The sequence below is a fragment of the Phoenix dactylifera genome, chromosome 16, assembly GCF_051530095.1.
Source record: "Phoenix dactylifera cultivar Ajwa chromosome 16, Ajwa_hap1_PhDact_Kaust_v1.1, whole genome shotgun sequence".
NCBI classification, from domain to species: domain Eukaryota; kingdom Viridiplantae; phylum Streptophyta; class Magnoliopsida; order Arecales; family Arecaceae; genus Phoenix; species Phoenix dactylifera.
The window spans coordinates 24,286,257-24,305,658 of record NC_143205.1 but is presented as its reverse complement, the minus strand read 5'-3'; the positions used below and the strand labels follow the sequence as shown (position 1 = coordinate 24,305,658).

The window sequence follows — 19,402 nt, the reverse complement described above, 5'->3', positions numbered from 1 at the left end:
AAATAAATAAATATTTCTATTTATATGAATGAACTAATAAATAAATAAATAATATATTATAATGAAATAAAATAATTATAAATAAATAAAGCCGCCGCGGCCGGCAACTTCTTGCGGCCGCCACGGTCCGGCCCCCTTCTGGCGCTACCGGCCTCACGGAAGGAGAAAATAGAGGAAAAGAAAAAAAAAGAAGAAAAAAGAAAAGAAAAGGAAAGAAAAAAAGAAAAGAAAAGAAAAAAAAGAAAGGAAAGAAAAATAAATAAATACATACAGTGGTACGTACGTACATATATATATATATATATATATATAAATGAACGAACAAATAAATAAATAAAATAATAAATAAATATATTGTAATGAAATAAAATAATAAATAAATAAATAAAAGCCACTGTAGCCGTCGCCGGGCCCCTTCCGCGGCCGCCACGGCGCTCTTTTCTGGCGCCGCCGGCATCACGGGAGGAGAAATAGAAGAAAAGAAAAAAAAAAAGAAGAGAAGGAAAGAAAAAGAAGAAAAGAAAAAAGAAAAGAAAAAGAAAGAAAGAAAAGAAAAATAGTTAAGTGAGCTTGGTACCAAATGCATAGCACATATTTAAGTAAGCTTGGCACATAGTTAATTAATGTTTGAGCACTTAATCCAGTCTGGCACAGTTAAATTATCTCGACACATAACTAAATAAGTTTGGAACACACTTAATTTAGCCTGTCACACAGTTAAATCATCTCGGTACACAGTTAAAAAAGCTTGGAACACACTTAATTTAGAGTTGGCCCGACCTACTTTTTCTTCCTGCTATTCGGGTTTGCGGCATTTTCGCTTTATAATAGAATATTAATATATAGCTGGACCGGTTGTTAAATAGAAGGGTTAGACGTTAAACATCGGTCAAAAAAAAAAAAAAAAAAAAAAAAGGGCCCAAACTATATGCAACACGTGGTGCACGCCACGTTGGATAAAATATCGCCTGTGCCCCATCCATCTTCAAACCACATCGTCCGTCCGTCCTCCCGGACGTGTGACTTTCCTCCTGGCTGGTGGCTGGGGGGCTTTTACACTTTTTCTGATAGCCGACGAGGGAGAGGTATCGGTCTGAATCGAACGCACGCAAGCGTTCAATTGCACCCTCCTCGCAATCCAAGCCAGCGGGCACGTTTTCTCGCTGCGCGAATTCGCAACCCCCCCCCCCCCCCCCCCCCCCCTTTCTTTCCGTCAAAAGGTTGGTGCCCGAATCTACTTCTCTCCTTCCTTGTTGGGGGTGCAATGCATCACCATCGGCGCGGAGATCTCCAAGAGAACCTATGCTCTCTCCCTCTGTTCGCCAGATTATAATCGCGGGCGGAACGTCATCATCATTTTCATCAGTCTTTCCCGGTTCCGGCTCCGGCTCCGGCTCCCGCACGGACATGTCGAGCAGTACGGTCTTATGGGCCAGCTTGCGGAGCTCTCCCTCCACCGGTCTCCGGGGGCATCAGAAACCTCTCATTCCCAGCAGCAGCGTCAGGAGGAGGTGGGGCGGTTCGTGCTGGGATCGTGGGAGGAAGATCCTCTGCGCCTGCACCGCCCCTCCGCGGAATTGGGGCGACGGCCCTCCTTCCCTCGATACCTATGTAAAAAATCCCTCCCCCCAATCTGTTCTTTTCGTTGGGTTAATTTCTTTAGGCTCCACTGGATGTTCCTGCGAATTGTTTCTCATCCAAGCAGGTTCAGTTGGATTTTTATGAGATCGAATTGGCCCAGCCATCCGTTGAATCAATCTATCGCATTAGATTCACGGATTAAAGCCTCGAGACGAAATAGGCCACCAACTAATGAAGAATGCCCGCAAAGTGTTCTTCGTTAGACCTAACAGGCCACAAATGTCCATCACCTATCTGTTTGCCAAAGCCAGCGTGGGGTCTGAGACCACTATAATTCTTTCATGATATTTTCTTGCTATACCTGTAGTGGTAATCATAATTAACTAGCCTGGCACCATCTGTTTAACTGCGGATTCTTCTTCTCCATCCACTCAAGTTGTATACCTAGTCAGGTCCCTATTCCTGCTTAACCTTTTCAGTCATTCTTTTGCACTCGTGTAAGAGCATTAAGGTCAAAAAATAGCTGCAAGGATTGCTTGTCAAAGCTAAAGGCAGAGGCAATGACAAAACAGCCGATTGCACATACTCAAAACTCAAGCACTTCATATCATCAGAAAAGATCACCCTCATTATCCTATTCTCGTAATCCCGCTGTACTTGATAAATTTTATTGAACTGGTTACCTACATAATGTCATGTGCTTGGTGTTTCGATCAATGACTCTCAATGGCGTAGGAATTTAAGACTTAATTATTGTCTATGTTCCATCTTATCTGCCATTAATTTTTCTTATTTAATGACTTCTATGGCTTATCTTGTTAGAATTCATCCATCTCCAAGAATTTGGGAGTGGGTAATGATGTCAGGGATGAACATGACATTCTTATCGAGTGCAGAGATGTCCACAAATCCTTCGGGGACAAGCAAATATTGAGAGGTGTGAGCTTCAAGGTAAATTTTGTCTGCTTCTTTGTATCATGTACATTTTCAGTGATGATTTCTTTATAAGTAGCACATCCAGACTTATTTTGCTACAAATATTAGCTAATCTGCTCTTCATGCTTTGCTACTTAATTTGTATACAACATCGTTGTAGGTAGGTTGTAATCTACCCGAGCTTGTTCGAGCCAGCATCTGATCATGCTTCTTTTTTACTTCTTTTCCTATACTGGATGTGCTGACATCATCCCGTGATAATTGCATTATAGGCTTGGTCATGTATTCAGCTATTCACTTATTTGGATAGGGTTTTGCAAACAGATGTCAAACGTGCTCTGATAGTTCCTGTCTTCTCTATTTTTCTAGTTCGGGCAATGTTTATGTTGCATATTGATTTCTCCTAAAAAAATGATGTATATGGATGATTCATCAGAGGTTTCTTCCAAGTACATATTTACTACCTTCCTTTGAGTTTAGGAGTTCAATTCTAAATGGTGTTGTTTGTTTTGTTTTCTACTTCATATGCATCTTTTTTTTTTATTCTGGTAATAAGTTGGGTCAACATGCTTCGCTTTATTTTTTAGCCCCCTACAAAGTTTTTTTCACCCCCCTATAAAGTTTTTGGAGATTATTGTTAACTTCTTCTTCCTGGACCAAGTAGCCCAGAGTTTTGAGCATCTTGTGCACCATTTTCATATTCATTAAGTTTGGCTTGCTATTTTCACATACTCCTTTAATAATAATTTAGCTTGTAAACTTGGAACGTTTTTGGAACTAAAATTATGTTATGAGTTGCTCACTAGTCTTTTTTAATTCAGATTGGGCATGGTGAAGCTGTTGGGATTGTAGGCCCTTCAGGCACTGGCAAATCAACGGTGCTCAAGATAATGGCCGGGCTTTTAGCCCCAGACAAGGTAATAAATTTGATGCTATATTTGTTTTCCCTTGCCAGTAGGCTTCTGCAAAACTCTCTCTCTCTTTCTCTCTCATCCAAGGATGCTTAACGCTTTGTGTTTTATTTCATGATTAGCAGGGTGAGGTTTTTATCTGTGGAAGAAAGAGACATGGTTTGGTCAGTGATGAGGAAATCTCAGGCCTCCGGATTGGCTTGGTACTTTTTTGTTTTTAAGTAATTGAGTTGGTCTAGTTATCTTCAAGTTTGCATAATCTAAGCAGAATCATGTCAGTTAGCCCTATGGTGGTCATTTTCTCAAGAAATTCCTCTTATTTTTAGCAAAAGACTTCTTCTTTTGAGACCTTTATTTTGTAGATTATACCCAAGTATGTGTATGTTTTAGTTATAGTCATGGTATGTCATACCATACTGGACAATACCAGGCATACCATACCATATCAGTTCGGTACCGGTATCAGTATAGGTGGCGTATTGATCTTCGGTACACCAAAAAAACTCTATATCGTACCGTATCGACACTATGCTAGTGTGGCACCGGTACGGGGTTCGGTACCGGTACAGCGAACCTTGGTTATAGTTGTGATAGGAGCTTTCAAATTGCATCTAAGTAACATTAAAATGGTGTTTTGAAACTGCTTTGTTTAGATGCAGATACTTCTGGCCTCATGCAACTTAATGTAAAAGTAGTAACCTGTCTAAAAAATAATTTATCAAAATTACAATCTAATTATATCTTCTTTATGTACCCTAACTATGCTTATTAATGAAAACAGACTCTATAAACAAGATCTGGATCAAGTACCAGATGTTGTCACTTGGTACACCTGTTCTGTTCCTTTAAATTGCTTTTTGTTTCTAACTTTCTACTCCATCGAACAAACCTCATAAACAGTACAAGTCATCCATTTTGTTGTTAACAAACAATAGACATAAGGTTGTAGCTCTGCTCATAGGCTTTTATATACACTGTATTTCAACATTTTCTTGAAGACAGATCCTCAGTTATTACTGAACATGAGAGATATTGATATTCGTCTCTCTTCAGTCTCTAGGGTGTTACCTCTCTTTAACTGATGCTCTCATTTAATTACCAATGCAGGTGTTTCAGAGTGCAGCACTTTTTGATTCTCTTACAGTCCGTGAAAATGTTGGTTTTCTATTGTAAGGGATGATTATAGTTTTTTGGATAACTACATATATCCTGCCTGGTTTTTGTTGCCTGATATGCCTCTCCGCCTTTAGGTATGAAAATTCCAAGATGTCAGAGGATAGGATAGCAGAACTTGTGGCAGAAAATTTGGCAGCAGTGGGGCTAAAGGTACATTAAATAGTGAATTTAGGCTAATTTATGCATGTTTCTATCAATAGGGCTAAAGTTACTTTCTCATGTTAAATCTTACCTTTGAGATTAGTGAGAAAAAGAATATTAAAGATACAAGAGAGGATGCAAGAAAAAAGTGGTTATTCAACTGCATCTTGCACCCTTGACCATAACAAACCATCTAAAACCCAAAACCAAAGTTCTGATGTAAATTGTATGATTGTCATACAATTGTAATATGAGAATGCAAGTTGTAAGCTTTTTTTATTAAAAAAGACCAAGGGATCTATTAAAGTTTATTCAAATGGAAGTATTTGATCTTGTGACAGCTCTACTATTATAAATCAAACTCTGGGATTTAGACTCCACCCTAGTTTTGACTCTACTTATTTTAATATTTTTCCTGATACCAGAGGCCCACCATGCACTCACTTTTCTCTCGAGCATTTCATATTCCAATATTTTATTTCACATATGGTTTTCCTTTTCCAAGGGGCACTCTTTCTCTTTTAGAAAGAAACTACCGGTTCTATATGTAGTTCCCCTTTCCCAAAATTCTCTCCATTTCACAAAAAAGAACTCCAATTTTTCTGAGTAGAAGAAAAACTTTGATTGCTTTACTTACTACGACCCTTGAGCTTTACCATGACCTAAGGGCTTCCTCTTATGGACACGTGCAGAGGTCTAGTAAATTTTAATGAAGTTACATAGAACATTCAGTGTCTATGTATTAAGTGACAAGCAGGAAAATTTTTAAGCAGATAAAAATTCAATATTGTTTTGCTTATATTTAGTCTATGGTATGCTCTATGAGGTCTTTCATGTAGAGGTAACTGAGTTCAATATTTTAAAATGATAATTTTCTTAATTGGTTGGTTGTCAAGAACTGAGAACAAAGATATCAGTCTTTTACATGGAGCAAAGTTAATGGAATTCTCCAGCTTTGGGTGGAAATTTGTTTCTTTTGCAACAGACATATCATGTCCAGACAGTGAATGATATTAGACAATAATTAGCAAATATTTTCTAGTTTGCTTACACTAATGCATCAAATGCAGTACAAATACAGTATGAGATATGGGAACCTTTTGAAGCCTATATATCATGTCTTCATTCATAGAATGTATCCCACCCTTTTTTTGATACAAATGGAATGTATACCACCCTTTATCCAACAGTTCTGGACATTGAAATATCTATGAAGCATCTAGATTTTGGATTCAACGAGACCACCGTGTCCCTTTTTTTGAATTAAAAAAAAGAAATAATTAGACACTTTTTAGTTGTGCCCTTCTTTGTGATGTTCACTCTTTGAGAAAGAATAGACTGATTTTGGGTGGAAATTCATGACCTTGAAATATGAATTATCTTCTAAGCAAGCATATCAATTCAACTGCTCCATGGATCAGTGAGTTGCATGGCATAGTATATGCATTACCATGTCCACATCCTGAGTTTTGGAGAAGACTGAACCATATCCACAAATACTATATATTGCAAGATTCGACATCTCGATACCGGACCCCGTACTAGTGCCACACTAGCACTATGTTAGTACAGTACGGTATAGAATCTTTTCGGTGTACCAAGTATCGGTACACCATCCATACCAGATATCGATACCGAACCAGTACAGTACGGCCCGTACCATCCAGTTCACGCTGGTATAACGAACCATGATATATTGGATCCATGCCCATCCTAGTGTCCATCCATTTTCCAGCATTCCTCATATTTTTGTCATCATCTCTTTATGGCATGTAATCTAAGGCAAAACACCAAACCAACCATGTTTAGTTCTCAATGATCGCATCAACATTCGTGGCCTATTTGTAATTGCTGGATCTTGTATATGAACCCTAGATACTTAAAATCACTGCATCTTGTGTCAGTGTCACTGGGCTAATTTTATGCTTTTTTTTTCTTTTTTTGGCATGTCTGACAAATTTAATAACAATCGTTCAGTTTCAGCTTTTGCTTCTTGCTCAGGATGAATCCATGCATTGTTTTATACATATAGCTTTTGTAACTTCAACAGTCCACTATAATTTGTCAAATGAGCATCTCTTCCCACCATCGACCATGAATTTGTAGAATTAGTTAATGATCAGGAGGCATTAATTCATTAGGGCCCAAATTCTTTTTATAAACTGCCATTCCATTAATAATTCCTGGCTTAGCACCTTCAGTGTCTCGATTGTTCTCCTTGTATTGTATCTGCCAAAGTCCTTAGGACTGAGCATTCCATGCATCCATACATAACAGTTTCCTCTGACATATTTAACAATTTGCACATCATTTCATGCTTTATGATTTCTCAGTTCTCTGTCTTGGTGATTACATTGCTGACCACTAGGTCAATTCAGTATATTGTTACATCAGTTGCGCTATTCCTGAATTATTATCTTTGCAGGGAGTTGAAGACCGTTTGCCATCTGAACTGTCTGGTGGCATGAAAAAACGTGTAGCTTTAGCTAGGTCTCTGATCTTTGATAACACAAAGGAGGTGGTAGAACCAGAGGTATGCCCATGAGTAGAATTGGCTTCTTTTATTATTCAGTTATACAATGGAGTATATAACCTGATATACATTCAGCATTAAAAACCAGCACCCTTTTAAGTTATCATGTTGTTTTACTATCTTACCACTGATTCAGTAATAACTGTTACAATCGTCCTTACAGAAAATGTACACACCACTCAATATTGCATTTGAAACCACTGGATTCACAATTTGGATACATTTATGTGGAGTGATTGATTATAACCCTATTTGATTTTGATGAGCTCAAAGCAATTGAGTATATCTGATGTTATACTAATGAATTCAATCTAGTGTTTCAGCCAAATATTTGTGAATTTATGCTTAAGTGTCTCTAGCTTTGGTTCAATACATTTTGGCTAAGTTTGGAACTCAGTTTAAACCAAAGTCTAAAGCTCGAGTCGACTCCGGAAGATTACGAGTCGACTCCAAGTGTTTCAGAAGTTCTGGCACATGCTCGAGTCGACTCCGGTACACTACGAGTCGACTCCGACTGAGAACTGACAGAAAGACAGAAAGTTGATTTTCAGACCCTGTCAGCGAGTCGACTCCAGAAGGGTTCGCGTTGACTCCGATGGTTTCCGAGTCGACTCCCGATGTTTCCGAGTCGACTCCAAAGGGTAACAGAAGAAAGACAGAACAATGTATTTCAGACCCTGCAACCGAGTCGACTCCAGAAGGTTACGAGTCGACTCCGAAGTTTGGCGAGTCGACTCCTAGTTAAGTACGAGTCGACTCTCAGAGGAAAGCAAGACTAGAAGGCAGAGAACCAACTTCGGCAAGGTGCGAGTCGACTCCGAGGCAGTTCAAGCCAAAACACAGAGGATCAGTTTTCGGATTCTGAGAGCCGAGTCGACTCCAACAAAGTGCGAGTCGACTCCGAGGCAGTTCAACTCAAAACACAGAGAAACAGTTTTCGGACTCTGAGAGCCGAGTCGACTCCAAGATGATCCGAGTCGACTCGAGAAAAAAATGCAGAAAAACAGATCTTTGGAACCCTGAGAACGAGTCGTCTCCAGAGGGCCGAGTCATCTCCGGACATTGGCGAGTCGACTCTAGGGTTGGCCGAGTCGACTCCAGAACGAGACAGCACTTTAATTCAAATCCTGACCAGTGGGCGAGTCGTCTCCAGTAAAGCATAAGTCGACTCCAGCAACAGCCGAGTCGACTCCAGATCGAGCGAGTCGACTCCGATCCCAACGGATACACTGTCAGGAGTTGCAGATTGTGCAGAACGGCCATAAAATGGTGTCTAACGGCTAGTTTTCAAAGTGGACTGCTTAAATAGCTAGAGTGAACAGTAGTAGACACTGAGGGGAGCTATTCCATTCAAACAAAAAGGGATTTTCACCTACCAAAGGCTCTCAAGAGTAAATACAAGAGAAAGAAGGAAAAAGCGCATTGAACTTCATCCAACAAACGTTTCCTTCGCATTCAAGGCTCTCCTCTGACATCAGATCTTCAGTGCATTCAAAGAGGAGACTCAGAGCCCTACTTCCTCTTCCAAAATCTGTTTGAGGGCTTCTAACTCTACATTATTTATATTGTTCATATTTGCTTTTAAAGAAGCTTTCCCTATACTCTTTACAAACTGTTTTCTTGTTACTTGATTCAATCAGGGGATTGAATCAAGGTTGTTAAGGTTTGTTGGTGAGCCGAAGTTAAAACCAACGGTGTAAGGGTTCGATTGTGATCCCGGGAAAACAATCGGGTGGTTCTAGTCGGTGAGCCTGTGAAAACCGACCGAGTTCGTTGTGATCTCGTGAAAACAACAAGTTGGGTTGTGAACTTGTAAAACAACCGGCTGTAATCCTAGAGATTATAGTGAACTCCCAAGTGAAGCTTGGGGAGTGGACGTAGGAGCAAGGGTTAGCTCCGAACCACTATAAAACCTCTTGTGTTTGTAATTGGTTCATTGTCTCTTCCATCTTCTCCACTCACTACAACTAGTAATCTAATTAATCTGCCTGCAATAATTTTAATTAGTTACTCATTAAGTTTTAATTTGCAATTATTACTTAAAACCCAATTCACCCCCCCTCTTGGGTTGTCTTCTTAGGCAACAATTTATTTATTTCATTCTTTGCTAGAATGGTCATTGTTAAGGAAGAACAACAATACCTTTGAAAAAAAACACTGTTCTCATTCCTTGCTGATTTGAGATTAGACAAGTTCTTGAAAAGAATGTAGCTGCTGTTCAAAATTTCCTAGTTTTAGTGGGTGTTTGTCTTCAAGAGGAGACCAAAATAGCAACCATTTTTGAAACCAGGCTGTGTATTGTATGCCTTTCCTCAAATTCTTCCTCGACCAGGTGCTCTTGTATGATGAACCCACAGCAGGACTTGATCCTATTGCTTCCACCGTAGTTGAAGATCTCATCCGCTCTGTGCATATGAAAGGAGAGGATGCCCTTGGAAAGCCAGGAAAGATCGCATCCTATGTGGTTGTCACTCATCAGCACAGCACCATAAAAAGAGCTGTTGATAGGTAATGGCATTTTCTTAGACTTCCAAAATTTTTACAGGTTTTTCATTCTTATACTGAGTATAGGTTAACAACTCCTTTGCCAGATTGTTGTTTCTTTATGAGGGAAGGATAGTGTGGGAAGGAATGACTCATGAATTTACCACATCCACAAATCCCATAGTCAGACAGGTGAGCATGGCTTTCAGATAGTCTCGCCATCGTGTTTAGCCTATCATGCGAAAGATCGAAAGGAACAAACCCCAAATATTTTTTTAATCCTTGCTTCCTTTTGCAGTTTGCATCTGGCAGCTTAGATGGGCCGATCAAATACTAAAAATACACTCGATAGCATTTCTGATGTGCTGGTGATCTATTTAAGTTACCCGCCACTCTCTAGACCTCCATGTAAAGAAAGGACCAAATCCTCTCATCATTCAAATTATGAGACAAGGAGGCAAAATATGCCATGCTGAAATTACTTTTGGCTGTCAGAGATGCAGTTGGCAATTAAAAGGCAATTCCTAGCCTGATCCATGTAATATTAATTTTTTATTCCATTCTTGAGTTTTCCTTCAAAATCTGTGTGAGGCAAATTTGTTGTTCAGTATATACAATTTGTTTTCCAAAGGTTTCTTTACCTCCTCTTCTCATGCTGATTTAGCTGATATGAAGAAGGTATACTTTTTCTCAAAAAAAGGTATACTTTTGAGACGAACATTCTGCTGTAACGGAGCTGTTGAAGCTCCTTCAATTGTTTGTTTTTTTTTTTCCTTTTGACTGAATCTGTGCATTAAGACTGATGAATGCTCTGTTATGAGGCCAGAATAACAGGACTGTGAATCTTGAAAGAACACTGTGCGGCATTAAGGAGATTCTTTGACCGAATACGTCAGTACCAGTTGAGGCTTAATCCCCAAAAATGCGCCTTTAACAATAATTGAATTAGGCACTTTGTCCAAAACGAGCGCTAGGATGCCTTAGAGCTGTGGTTACCCCTTGCAGAGAGCTGCACTTAAGAGTTTACATATCCATTTGGGCTCGGGCTGTGAGGGGAAACCTGAGTTCATTGTCAAGCTCTTGATCGGTCCTGATTTTGGCTACCGAAGCTATTTGGTCTTTGACGAAAGCGAAGAGGCTTGGGAACCTCTCTCTAAGAGGCCGGTTCCCCATCCAGCAGTCGAATCAGAACGAGGTAAGTTGGCCATTACCAATTTGGTGCTTGGTCGGAGTTTGAAAGATTCCTAGGGTTTTGTTCACTCCCCCAAAAATGGTAATGAGCATCGCAGGTTTGTTTTTTTTGTTTTTTTTCGACGATGGGGAGGGCAGTTGGCTAGCATATATATAATATGTGTTGCGTGCGTACCAGGTTGCTCCAGGGCTTGGTAGGTTCTGCATAGAGGTTCGACCACCAATTTACACAGCTGTACTCGAGTGAAGACCTTCAGGTTGATGATGCCCGAGCCTCCAAATTTCCTCGGGCGGCATATAGAAGGCCAGCTAGCTAAGCAATGTCCCGGCGAGCATGATTCGTCTCCTCGCTTTGTCGATTTTTTGGATGACTTCGTGGGGGAGTAGGAAGGTTCGCATCCAGTGCGTCGGAACTGCGGAGAGAACGGAGTTTACCAACGTTAATCTACCCGCCAAAGAAAGGAGTTTGCCTTTCTTTCATTCTGAGAGCTTTTGTTACCACCTTTGCCGCAAGAAAGTTCCAAACTGCCTTTTCAAGTGTAGAATGGTACTGTAGTGGCATGCCCCGATGCCCAGGCAAGTGATCATCGGGAGCTCGGCCGCGTCCTTACTCCCCAGGTTGGCGATTTTTTCAGTTCGGTAGACAGACTTCTAAACCGAGCCCCAGGATCTGAGAGTTTTCGAAGTTAAATCTTGAGGCCTGAAAGAAGTTCGAAGGAGTAAAGAATAAACTTGAGAATGGAAATATGTTTGACAGATGCACAGCAGAGTGTCCTCGGCGAGTTGTAGGCTCTGGAATTGCCGGGTGATGCGGAGAGGACCGATACCGGCAATCGGGTTCTTTGAAGCAGCTAGCTAACCAGCCACCTTGAGGATTCGGTCAAGTGTATCGGCTATAAGAAGGACGAGGTGTGGGGAGAGCGGATCTCCCTGCCGAAAACCTCTTCTACGTACGAAAAGGTCCTACCCGGCTTACCGTTAATTAGGATGGAGGACTCCGAGGAGCTCAACAGGTTAAAGATCCATCCGCACCATCGACTGCCGAATCTAATGCGCCTTCGGAGGCGGCAGTGTTGATCGATGCGCCCTTCCTCTCTGATGCGAAACGGATAGCATATTGACGCCCAAGGACCTCGGTGATTCTGCCGAACATATGGTTTAGTTCTCTGAAGTGCATGCTGAAGTTCACCATCTACTAAATCCCTTCAGATTCTCTCCACATAAATTATCTTTTCACGTAGGACCCTCGTTCAAATTCCCTTCTTCGATTATAATATAGACCCCCATACCTAAAACAAAAGGATAGGTCACCCGCTACATTATCTCAAAGACCGCATCAACCAGTAGGGATGCACGGATCCAGTTGGGTGCACAAAAAGATATAGTCCATCACTTAATGGGAAGGTCCAAACGGCTGCCAAAGATGCAGAACCATGCGGCGCTGTTCCGGAGCAAGGATCTGGGTATCTTCAATGTACCACATTACCATTTGCACCAACAATCAAGATACTGGGTGAGATGCAAGGAAGTGTGTACCGCAAACCACAACCTTATATTGTTCTAAAGGCTCAGCAATTCCACTCCTTCAAATTCATGCAGCCGTGCTTGAATAACACAACTATTTTTACTCAAAACTCAGAATGCCCCATGCAGTAATACAAAAATGACTACACCATACACATGCGGTATAGCTTAACAGTCATATATATACATCTTAATTGGCAGAGAAAGCTGCTTTTATAGACTGTATGATGCTATCAGTATCAAACCTGAAGTTTCTGAAGCTTTTACCAGGGGCATTGTCAGCATTATAAGATTCAGATCCCACTCTGACCAATGGGTTCTCAGTAGTCATTGGACCTCCGGAATTGTTCTTCGCTTTCCACACGCATGTGCCTAGCCATGAATAAAGCAATATTCATCAGAAAGAGTAATGTGTAAAATTAAATGACTCCGTGGTACCTTGAAGAACTAGGAAGCATGGATATGGATATGACATAATATGGGCAGTAGAATATACCAAGCAATATACATATGTACAGGCATACACATACACATATATAATACATGTACTTTTGTATGTATTTATTTTATCCATACATGCATGCACACATAAATATGATTTTTTGGTACGGAAGCAATTTAAAGGTAGTAGATCATATCCAGCAGCACCAAGTCATCAATATGAAACACCCATTGTCCGGTCTTAGACTTAACCGGATCTGAGTGGAGATCCACTAGAGTATAGCCAAGTCCATCTATATGTATATGCATGTATGTGTATAGATGCAAATGTACATATGTAAATATGTGTGTATGCACATATGTATATAAAATAACAATGATAGAACATAATAGGTTATCAAAAATAATATAGTCCGTACTTCATGGTAGTATTAACTTTTACAGGCACATCATCAGACATTAATGTAGCTACCAAAGAAGTATCTAAAATGTATCTGGAAAGTATTCAGAGCGTTTTCTAAATTTTAAAAAATAAGATACTTAAACACAATATATAACATGTATCCAAGAACCATCCGACGAGTATCAGTATGCGATATAGATACACAGTACAGACAATACATGATTTTAATTTTCTGTGCTTCCTAGTTGAAGAAAAACATGCACTGCATCAATTTTCTTGGTTCCAATACTTGAGCTTTGAGAGGAGAGGCAGAATAGGCAACCAAACCTCTAGCAGATGCATCTGATTTCTGAGATGCGGGAGGAGGATGTGATGCAATCCAGGTTTTCAGAGCTCTGCAAACAGTCAGGAGAAAAAAAAAGGACTTAGGCTAAAGATGCTGCAAACAACTGTTAAGAGAATAAACAAATACAGCAGCACATATTTCACACACTAAAATTTATCAGATACTGACGTTAAGAAAGGAGCAACCATGTAAAGCTTCAAGCCATTCACTCCTCGTGATATTGCATCATCACCAGCTGGTTGAAGTTCATCCAGCCGGTGCCATGAGATTTCCTGCAGACAGCAAGTGAGCGGGTTTTTTTCTACATTAGGCACGCATAATTAAACTCCCACAAAAAAAAAAAAGAGAAAGAGAGAAAATCATGCCGCCATGCAGAAATATTCAACCAACTGTGATCTATTAAAACATTGATAGAAGTACTTTTGATCGAGAGATGTACCAAAAGATGACAAAATTACATACACTAATCTCCTTTTTAGTTAGAGGTGCAAATACAGTATCCTCCTTCACCCCTGTTATTATGTAAAGTCGAACCCTTTGCTGTCCAATTACAACCTCAATATAATCATCCATTTTCAAAAGATTTGAAACATCAAAACCTGTTTCCTCCAGGACCTGCATTGGTCATTTAAATAATAGCAGGTAAGTAAGAGTGTCTGACTAGAGCAACAAAAGTAGGGCTGCAAACAGGTCGAGTCAGACCATGGCATGCTTGATCCCGACCCAACCTAATTTCATATTTAAGTCATGATTTTGGAACCATACCCAATCTATTAGCTAATTAGGTCGGGTTGAGCCGTGTCCATGGAAGAAATTTTAGACCCAGCAGGTCATTCAGCTTAGGATGGGTCAAGTATGACTATGACCCAGCCCAAAATACTAGGGTTTAGGTCAAGACCAAGTAGGGTCAGATTTGCAGTTTGAGTCAAACATCAAAATATTCTTTTATAGCTAAAATATAATAATTGATAACCAAATATAAAATCACTAAACAATTAAAATAAAACTAAAAAGAGCCAAAACAAAGTTGAATTTTCATTTAAAAACTTTAAATTTTGTCCAAGTAATTAATCATTCTTAAGTTCTTACACACACACACACACAAATATAAGAATCCATCAAAACAAACAATGAAATATAAATGTTTAAGTATAATTAAGTAAAAATAGATGAGAGGAGATGTAGTTGTTTAGTCGAAAAAAGGAGGAATTGGCTTATTGAAAGTTCATTCAATGAATTGGGAAAGATATTTAAAATGAAGGAGGTTTACATGATCCAGGTTTTTGGATCAAGCCTTATAGGGTTCAGATGGGGTTGGACCCATTTCTTGTTGATCCAAACAAGACCTGGATGATATACCGTTTAAGTCAAATTAAGTTGAGTTGAAAGTACAAGAGCCAAATCCAAACAGGAATTTAGATTGGGTCCAATTTGAACCCCGCCCAACCCATGGGTCTTCAAATACAAAATGGATCAAGTCTTAGCAGGTCAGGACCAGTCTGGTCATGGGTTAACCCGACCCATTAGCAGCCCTAGACAAAAAGTAAATAAGAACAAAAAAAAGCAAATAAAGAAGAAACAAAACTAGGAAGTGAACTCTAAAAGAACAGCTAAGCAAAAATAGCATAATCAGCTAAAGAACAGCCTCTACACTGGCAAATAGATTAAGTTCCAACTATTATAATTAGAACCAGATAAATGAATTCGAGAGAACAGCAATACCGACAAAAATAAGAACATTAAGTATTCCTTAAAGGTCTTCAACAACAATAACAATACCAAAATTTATCCGAATACGGTAGGGATTCATCAAAATACTCAGAGTCTTATCTAGTACTTGGTTCTTCGGAATTAGAGTAATAATGCCTTAACATTTTCAAGGAAGCAGCACAGATGCAAATACATAAAACAATAAGAAGGTAGATGCTGTTCACTAAATCAGTTCATAAAAATACAAGAATACATCCAAACCATCACAGTGCACAACCTGTCATCACCAGTTGGTAGGAAACAAGTCGAAACAGTACAAACAAAGACCAAATCTGGCCTCTCTCTATTGAAGATGGCACCTACTTGCTGTGTCTAGTTAGTCACTATTATCTGTTTAGTAGTAGACGCAGTTTTTTTAATTAAAAGCATAAGATGGGAACAGATATCTGGATATGGGAGGTTGCATCTAGCAGTTGGAAGAAGCAGAAGAACAAACTATTGAAACAGATTCAAGCAACTTTAGTTGCTTGTGTACTCAGTGACATTATTATAAACTAATCATGTTGCTAAGGGAAGCCTTGCATATCAGAAACTAGTGAATTCAATTAGAGGTTCCCTTTGAAAGCACAATACCAATGAATTCAATTCCTGCACAAGCAATAAGTAATCATCTCCGCATGAGAATTTAGATTTTTTCAGGTATATATTGGTTAATACTAAAGAGATGAAACCAATAGGCATATTTACTTCTCGAACAGCACATGTGTGGTCTTCTTCATCTTTGCTCTTTTTACCACGAGGAAAACTCCAGCTTGCTCCTGCCTTCCAGCCTTTTACAAGTAAACACTGCAAAAACGATCACATGGATATTTTTGGCAAGTTGATATCTATCTTCAACAGAGATCAGATAATATGGATTTTTCTTTGCCAACGAATCATAAGCCTACTTCTATGTCAACGTGTGTGTGCAACTTTACTTCAAAATGAGAACTTAGAAGCATGCTTCAATGATGTATTATTTCAGGCATAAACTACTAGGAAGAAAGAAACCTATTGGTTGTTGAAACTCGAAAGTAACATAACCAGCATATTAGGAATAAGTAAACTGATTATGTTAAAAAAAATGCAGAAAGGTAGAAGAATATGAATCAGCTTTTAGCAACATGATACCCATTTCTAAAGAAATAATTAGCTTATTGATGACAGATAAGAAAATACGAATTGCCACAGATTTCTGTAAGTAGTGTCATTTATAAAATTTGAAATAAACTATGTAGGCAATTCAACAGAAGAACAGTTCTGTATAAATTTATATGTCGCATTCAGCAGCACTCAGAGGAAAGTACTGCTCAAAAGCTTCCACATGACTAAATGATCAAAAAATAAAAGGAAGCTTTTAGTTATTTTAAAGGTATATTTAATAGCCCGTCCCTCCATTGACCAGGCTGTAACTTTTAATCCACTTTAACACCCACTCCAAGTTTCAAAGTTTCTTTAATTCCAGGTCCATAGCAGCTATAAGTATACACAGTTATAAATAACTGGATACACACAGACATAAGTGAGTACAGGATGGTAATAACTGTATGCAAGAACAATATAATTGGGTACAAGAACCAGTATAGGTGTGTGCAATGCATGTTTAAGTGTGTGCAAATCTCGTATAAGTGTGCAAGACTAAAAAATGAAATGCTAATGATCAAAGGACAGCATGTTAAAGTCCAGTCAAAGAAAGGACCGGCTGTTAAGTTCCTCTATTTTAAAAGGGTATGTGATTGTGTGGGAACACCAAGTACAATATTTCAAGATGAATTCTGGGCATTTCAAATCGCGCATAAAATATGTGCATGGATGATGCTGTTGATATAGGTGCAGCAACCAATACAAGGCACATTTTAGTAATAATGGTAAATGTATAATTAGATTAAAGAAACACAACAAAGAACTAAAAAAGCAAGCTACTACAAGCTCCTCTTATCTGCATAAGCTTACCCTTTCATAAGTCTCATCCAAAATGATGGCCCCCGTTACTGGAACTCGAAACTTGTAAGAAGTGAAGTCCTTGTATATGTCATCAATATGTGCTATATATGGTCTCAGAGCAGCACAACTATTAAACACTATAAGCCATTAAGGAAATGGATATCATGATAAACTAAGATCAACTCAAAAATAACTAATTAGCATCTTGATGTGTATATTCTTTAGATTATATTTGGAGTTGTAGAGTAAATGATATGAAAAAGAATGAACCATTAACAAATATAGAGATTGTCTGAAAAAATAAATGTGCTATTCAAGCTTAAACAGTGACGAGCAATGTGCTACTGCCAATGCCAAAAACAGTCAACTTCTAAAAATCGAAACTCAACAGTATGGGGCTAGGCAGACTGATTTCTATTATATATATGCACATGCGCACACGTGCATGTGCTTTAAAGTGCAGTAACAATTGTGACCAAACTAACTGGATAGCTGAACAAATCAGTGCAACGGAAAATTTACAAGCACAATCAGATTTATTATAATAAAAATAAAAAAAAATAATATGACACAAGCAAATTTCCTCAAGTGGGCAAATCAAGACATAATTACAATGACTTGAGAAATAAATCCTTGGAGAAGAAGAACAAAATACAGTCCCACTAGATGTTCAAAAGTACTGCTTCAACTAATGTGTCTTGACATGGATGACCACATATGTAGCTCTTTTCCTCTCCATGACAACATTCGTAGAATGTGAGGGCATGCACAATAGCACAAAGATGTAACCATATAACATTCTGACAGTTATGGCAACATCTTTACATTTTTACAAGACTAAAATGATTTATGGCCACTTGTATGAATTGCTTTCATTGACATTGCTACCAAAATTAGCTACAACCCTTACTCACTGTAAGCACCATCATCCAAGATGTGTTTAATTGATTTTCCGAATTTTTTCCTCTGCCATCAATTCCTGTTAAATAATCCAGCACAATTTCCTTTCCTACAATTTTAAGGTCTACCTCTCCCAGTACCATAACCCAATGGTGCGATAACATTCATTATACTGAAAAGGAAATGAATTGATAGACCGAGTACTAAGAATGACTGGTAAACCTTCCTAAAGCTAAGTGATCAACACTCAGAGGTACTAGTAAAAACCAATCATACTCCAGCATGAAACACTGGGGAAAAAAACAAAGTGGTTGAGCAGGATACTCAGGGATGTGAATTCTTTGAAAGAGAGAGACTTGAGTGATGGATTATGTTCGACTGCATTGTCCTCGTAGAACCAATGAGCTTGCTCCAAGAGAAACAAGATCCTCTCGAATGACTCCAGATCTTCTTTGGGAACGTTCAGCACAAACCGACTGCAAGAGAAGTCAGCTTTTTAATCGAGGAAGAATTGGTGGTCGTTACCGGTCAGATTAGAATAACATCTCATGACCCAGACAAAGGACGGAAAAAGGAGAAACAAAAAATGGGCGTATTTCATCATCACGCTACAGAACATGAAGCAAGATAGCATCGGTTATTCAGGCACATCAGCTGATACCAAAATCATAATTGGCACAGGGAAGGCTATTCATCGTTCCTGATAAATATTAGACGCAAGGGGGATGGGGAGAGCACGGCACCTGCAAAGATCGTCGAGGAGCTCCTGCGGGGGAAGAAGATTCCTCATGGGATTGCTCGATGAACGATTCAGCCCGGCCATCGATCGCTGCCGCTCCAGGAGAAAGGACAAGACCAGTTGAAGCACGAACAGAGAGAGGTGCGCGAGGAGAGCAATACGATGAGATGAAACCCTAGACCGGGCTTCCTTTCTTGTTCTTCGAGGATCCCCGAGATCACTTGAGGGCTGCAACGCGGATCTTCCTGCGCCCTCTGCTTGCGCTTGTTTTTGGTGGAATCTTGGTCCTGCAGTGGGAGGGAGGACCTCCTGCAGACTCCAGCCGGTCTTCTTCCGGACGATTCTGCCGCCTGCGTAATGTGCGCCTGGGGCAACCCAACGGAGGGTCATTCGCGTAACTTCT

The 19,402-nt window shown here is 39.4% G+C and overlaps 2 protein-coding genes across 5 annotated transcripts; one reads left to right on the top strand and one right to left on the bottom strand.

The window, feature by feature from the left end:
- Positions 1-987: 987 nt before the first annotated feature.
- LOC120103867 (protein TRIGALACTOSYLDIACYLGLYCEROL 3, chloroplastic-like) lies at positions 988-10,402 on the top strand. 4 transcript variants are annotated; one of them, XM_088712923.2, is made up of 11 exons: positions 988-1,220; positions 1,327-1,611; positions 2,404-2,532; positions 3,339-3,434; positions 3,554-3,631; positions 4,536-4,597; positions 4,679-4,754; positions 7,171-7,278; positions 9,611-9,786; positions 9,870-9,954; positions 10,061-10,402. In XM_088712923.2, the coding sequence occupies exons 2-11, from the start codon at positions 1,408-1,410 to the stop codon at positions 10,097-10,099; spliced, it is 1,053 nt and encodes a 350-aa protein (XP_088569049.2). In that variant the 5' UTR covers positions 988-1,220; positions 1,327-1,407; the 3' UTR covers positions 10,100-10,402. The 4 variants fall into 4 exon arrangements, with proteins under 4 accessions (XP_088569049.2, XP_038970962.2, XP_038970961.2 ...); XM_039115034.3 differs by having other exon boundaries at positions 988-1,611; XM_039115033.3 differs by having other exon boundaries at positions 1,046-1,611; positions 9,569-9,786.
- Positions 10,403-12,558: 2,156 nt separating this feature from the next.
- On the bottom strand, positions 12,559-19,390 carry DCP2 (decapping 2). Its single transcript, XM_039122101.3, has 8 exons — positions 19,004-19,390; positions 18,585-18,736; positions 17,370-17,497; positions 16,125-16,223; positions 14,130-14,282; positions 13,836-13,939; positions 13,649-13,716; positions 12,559-12,849 (listed from the first exon to the last, which is right to left on the bottom strand). The coding sequence occupies exons 1-8, from the start codon at positions 19,387-19,389 to the stop codon at positions 12,668-12,670; spliced, it is 1,272 nt and encodes a 423-aa protein (XP_038978029.3). The 5' UTR covers position 19,390; the 3' UTR covers positions 12,559-12,667.
- Between the last annotated feature and the right edge of the window lie 12 nt (positions 19,391-19,402).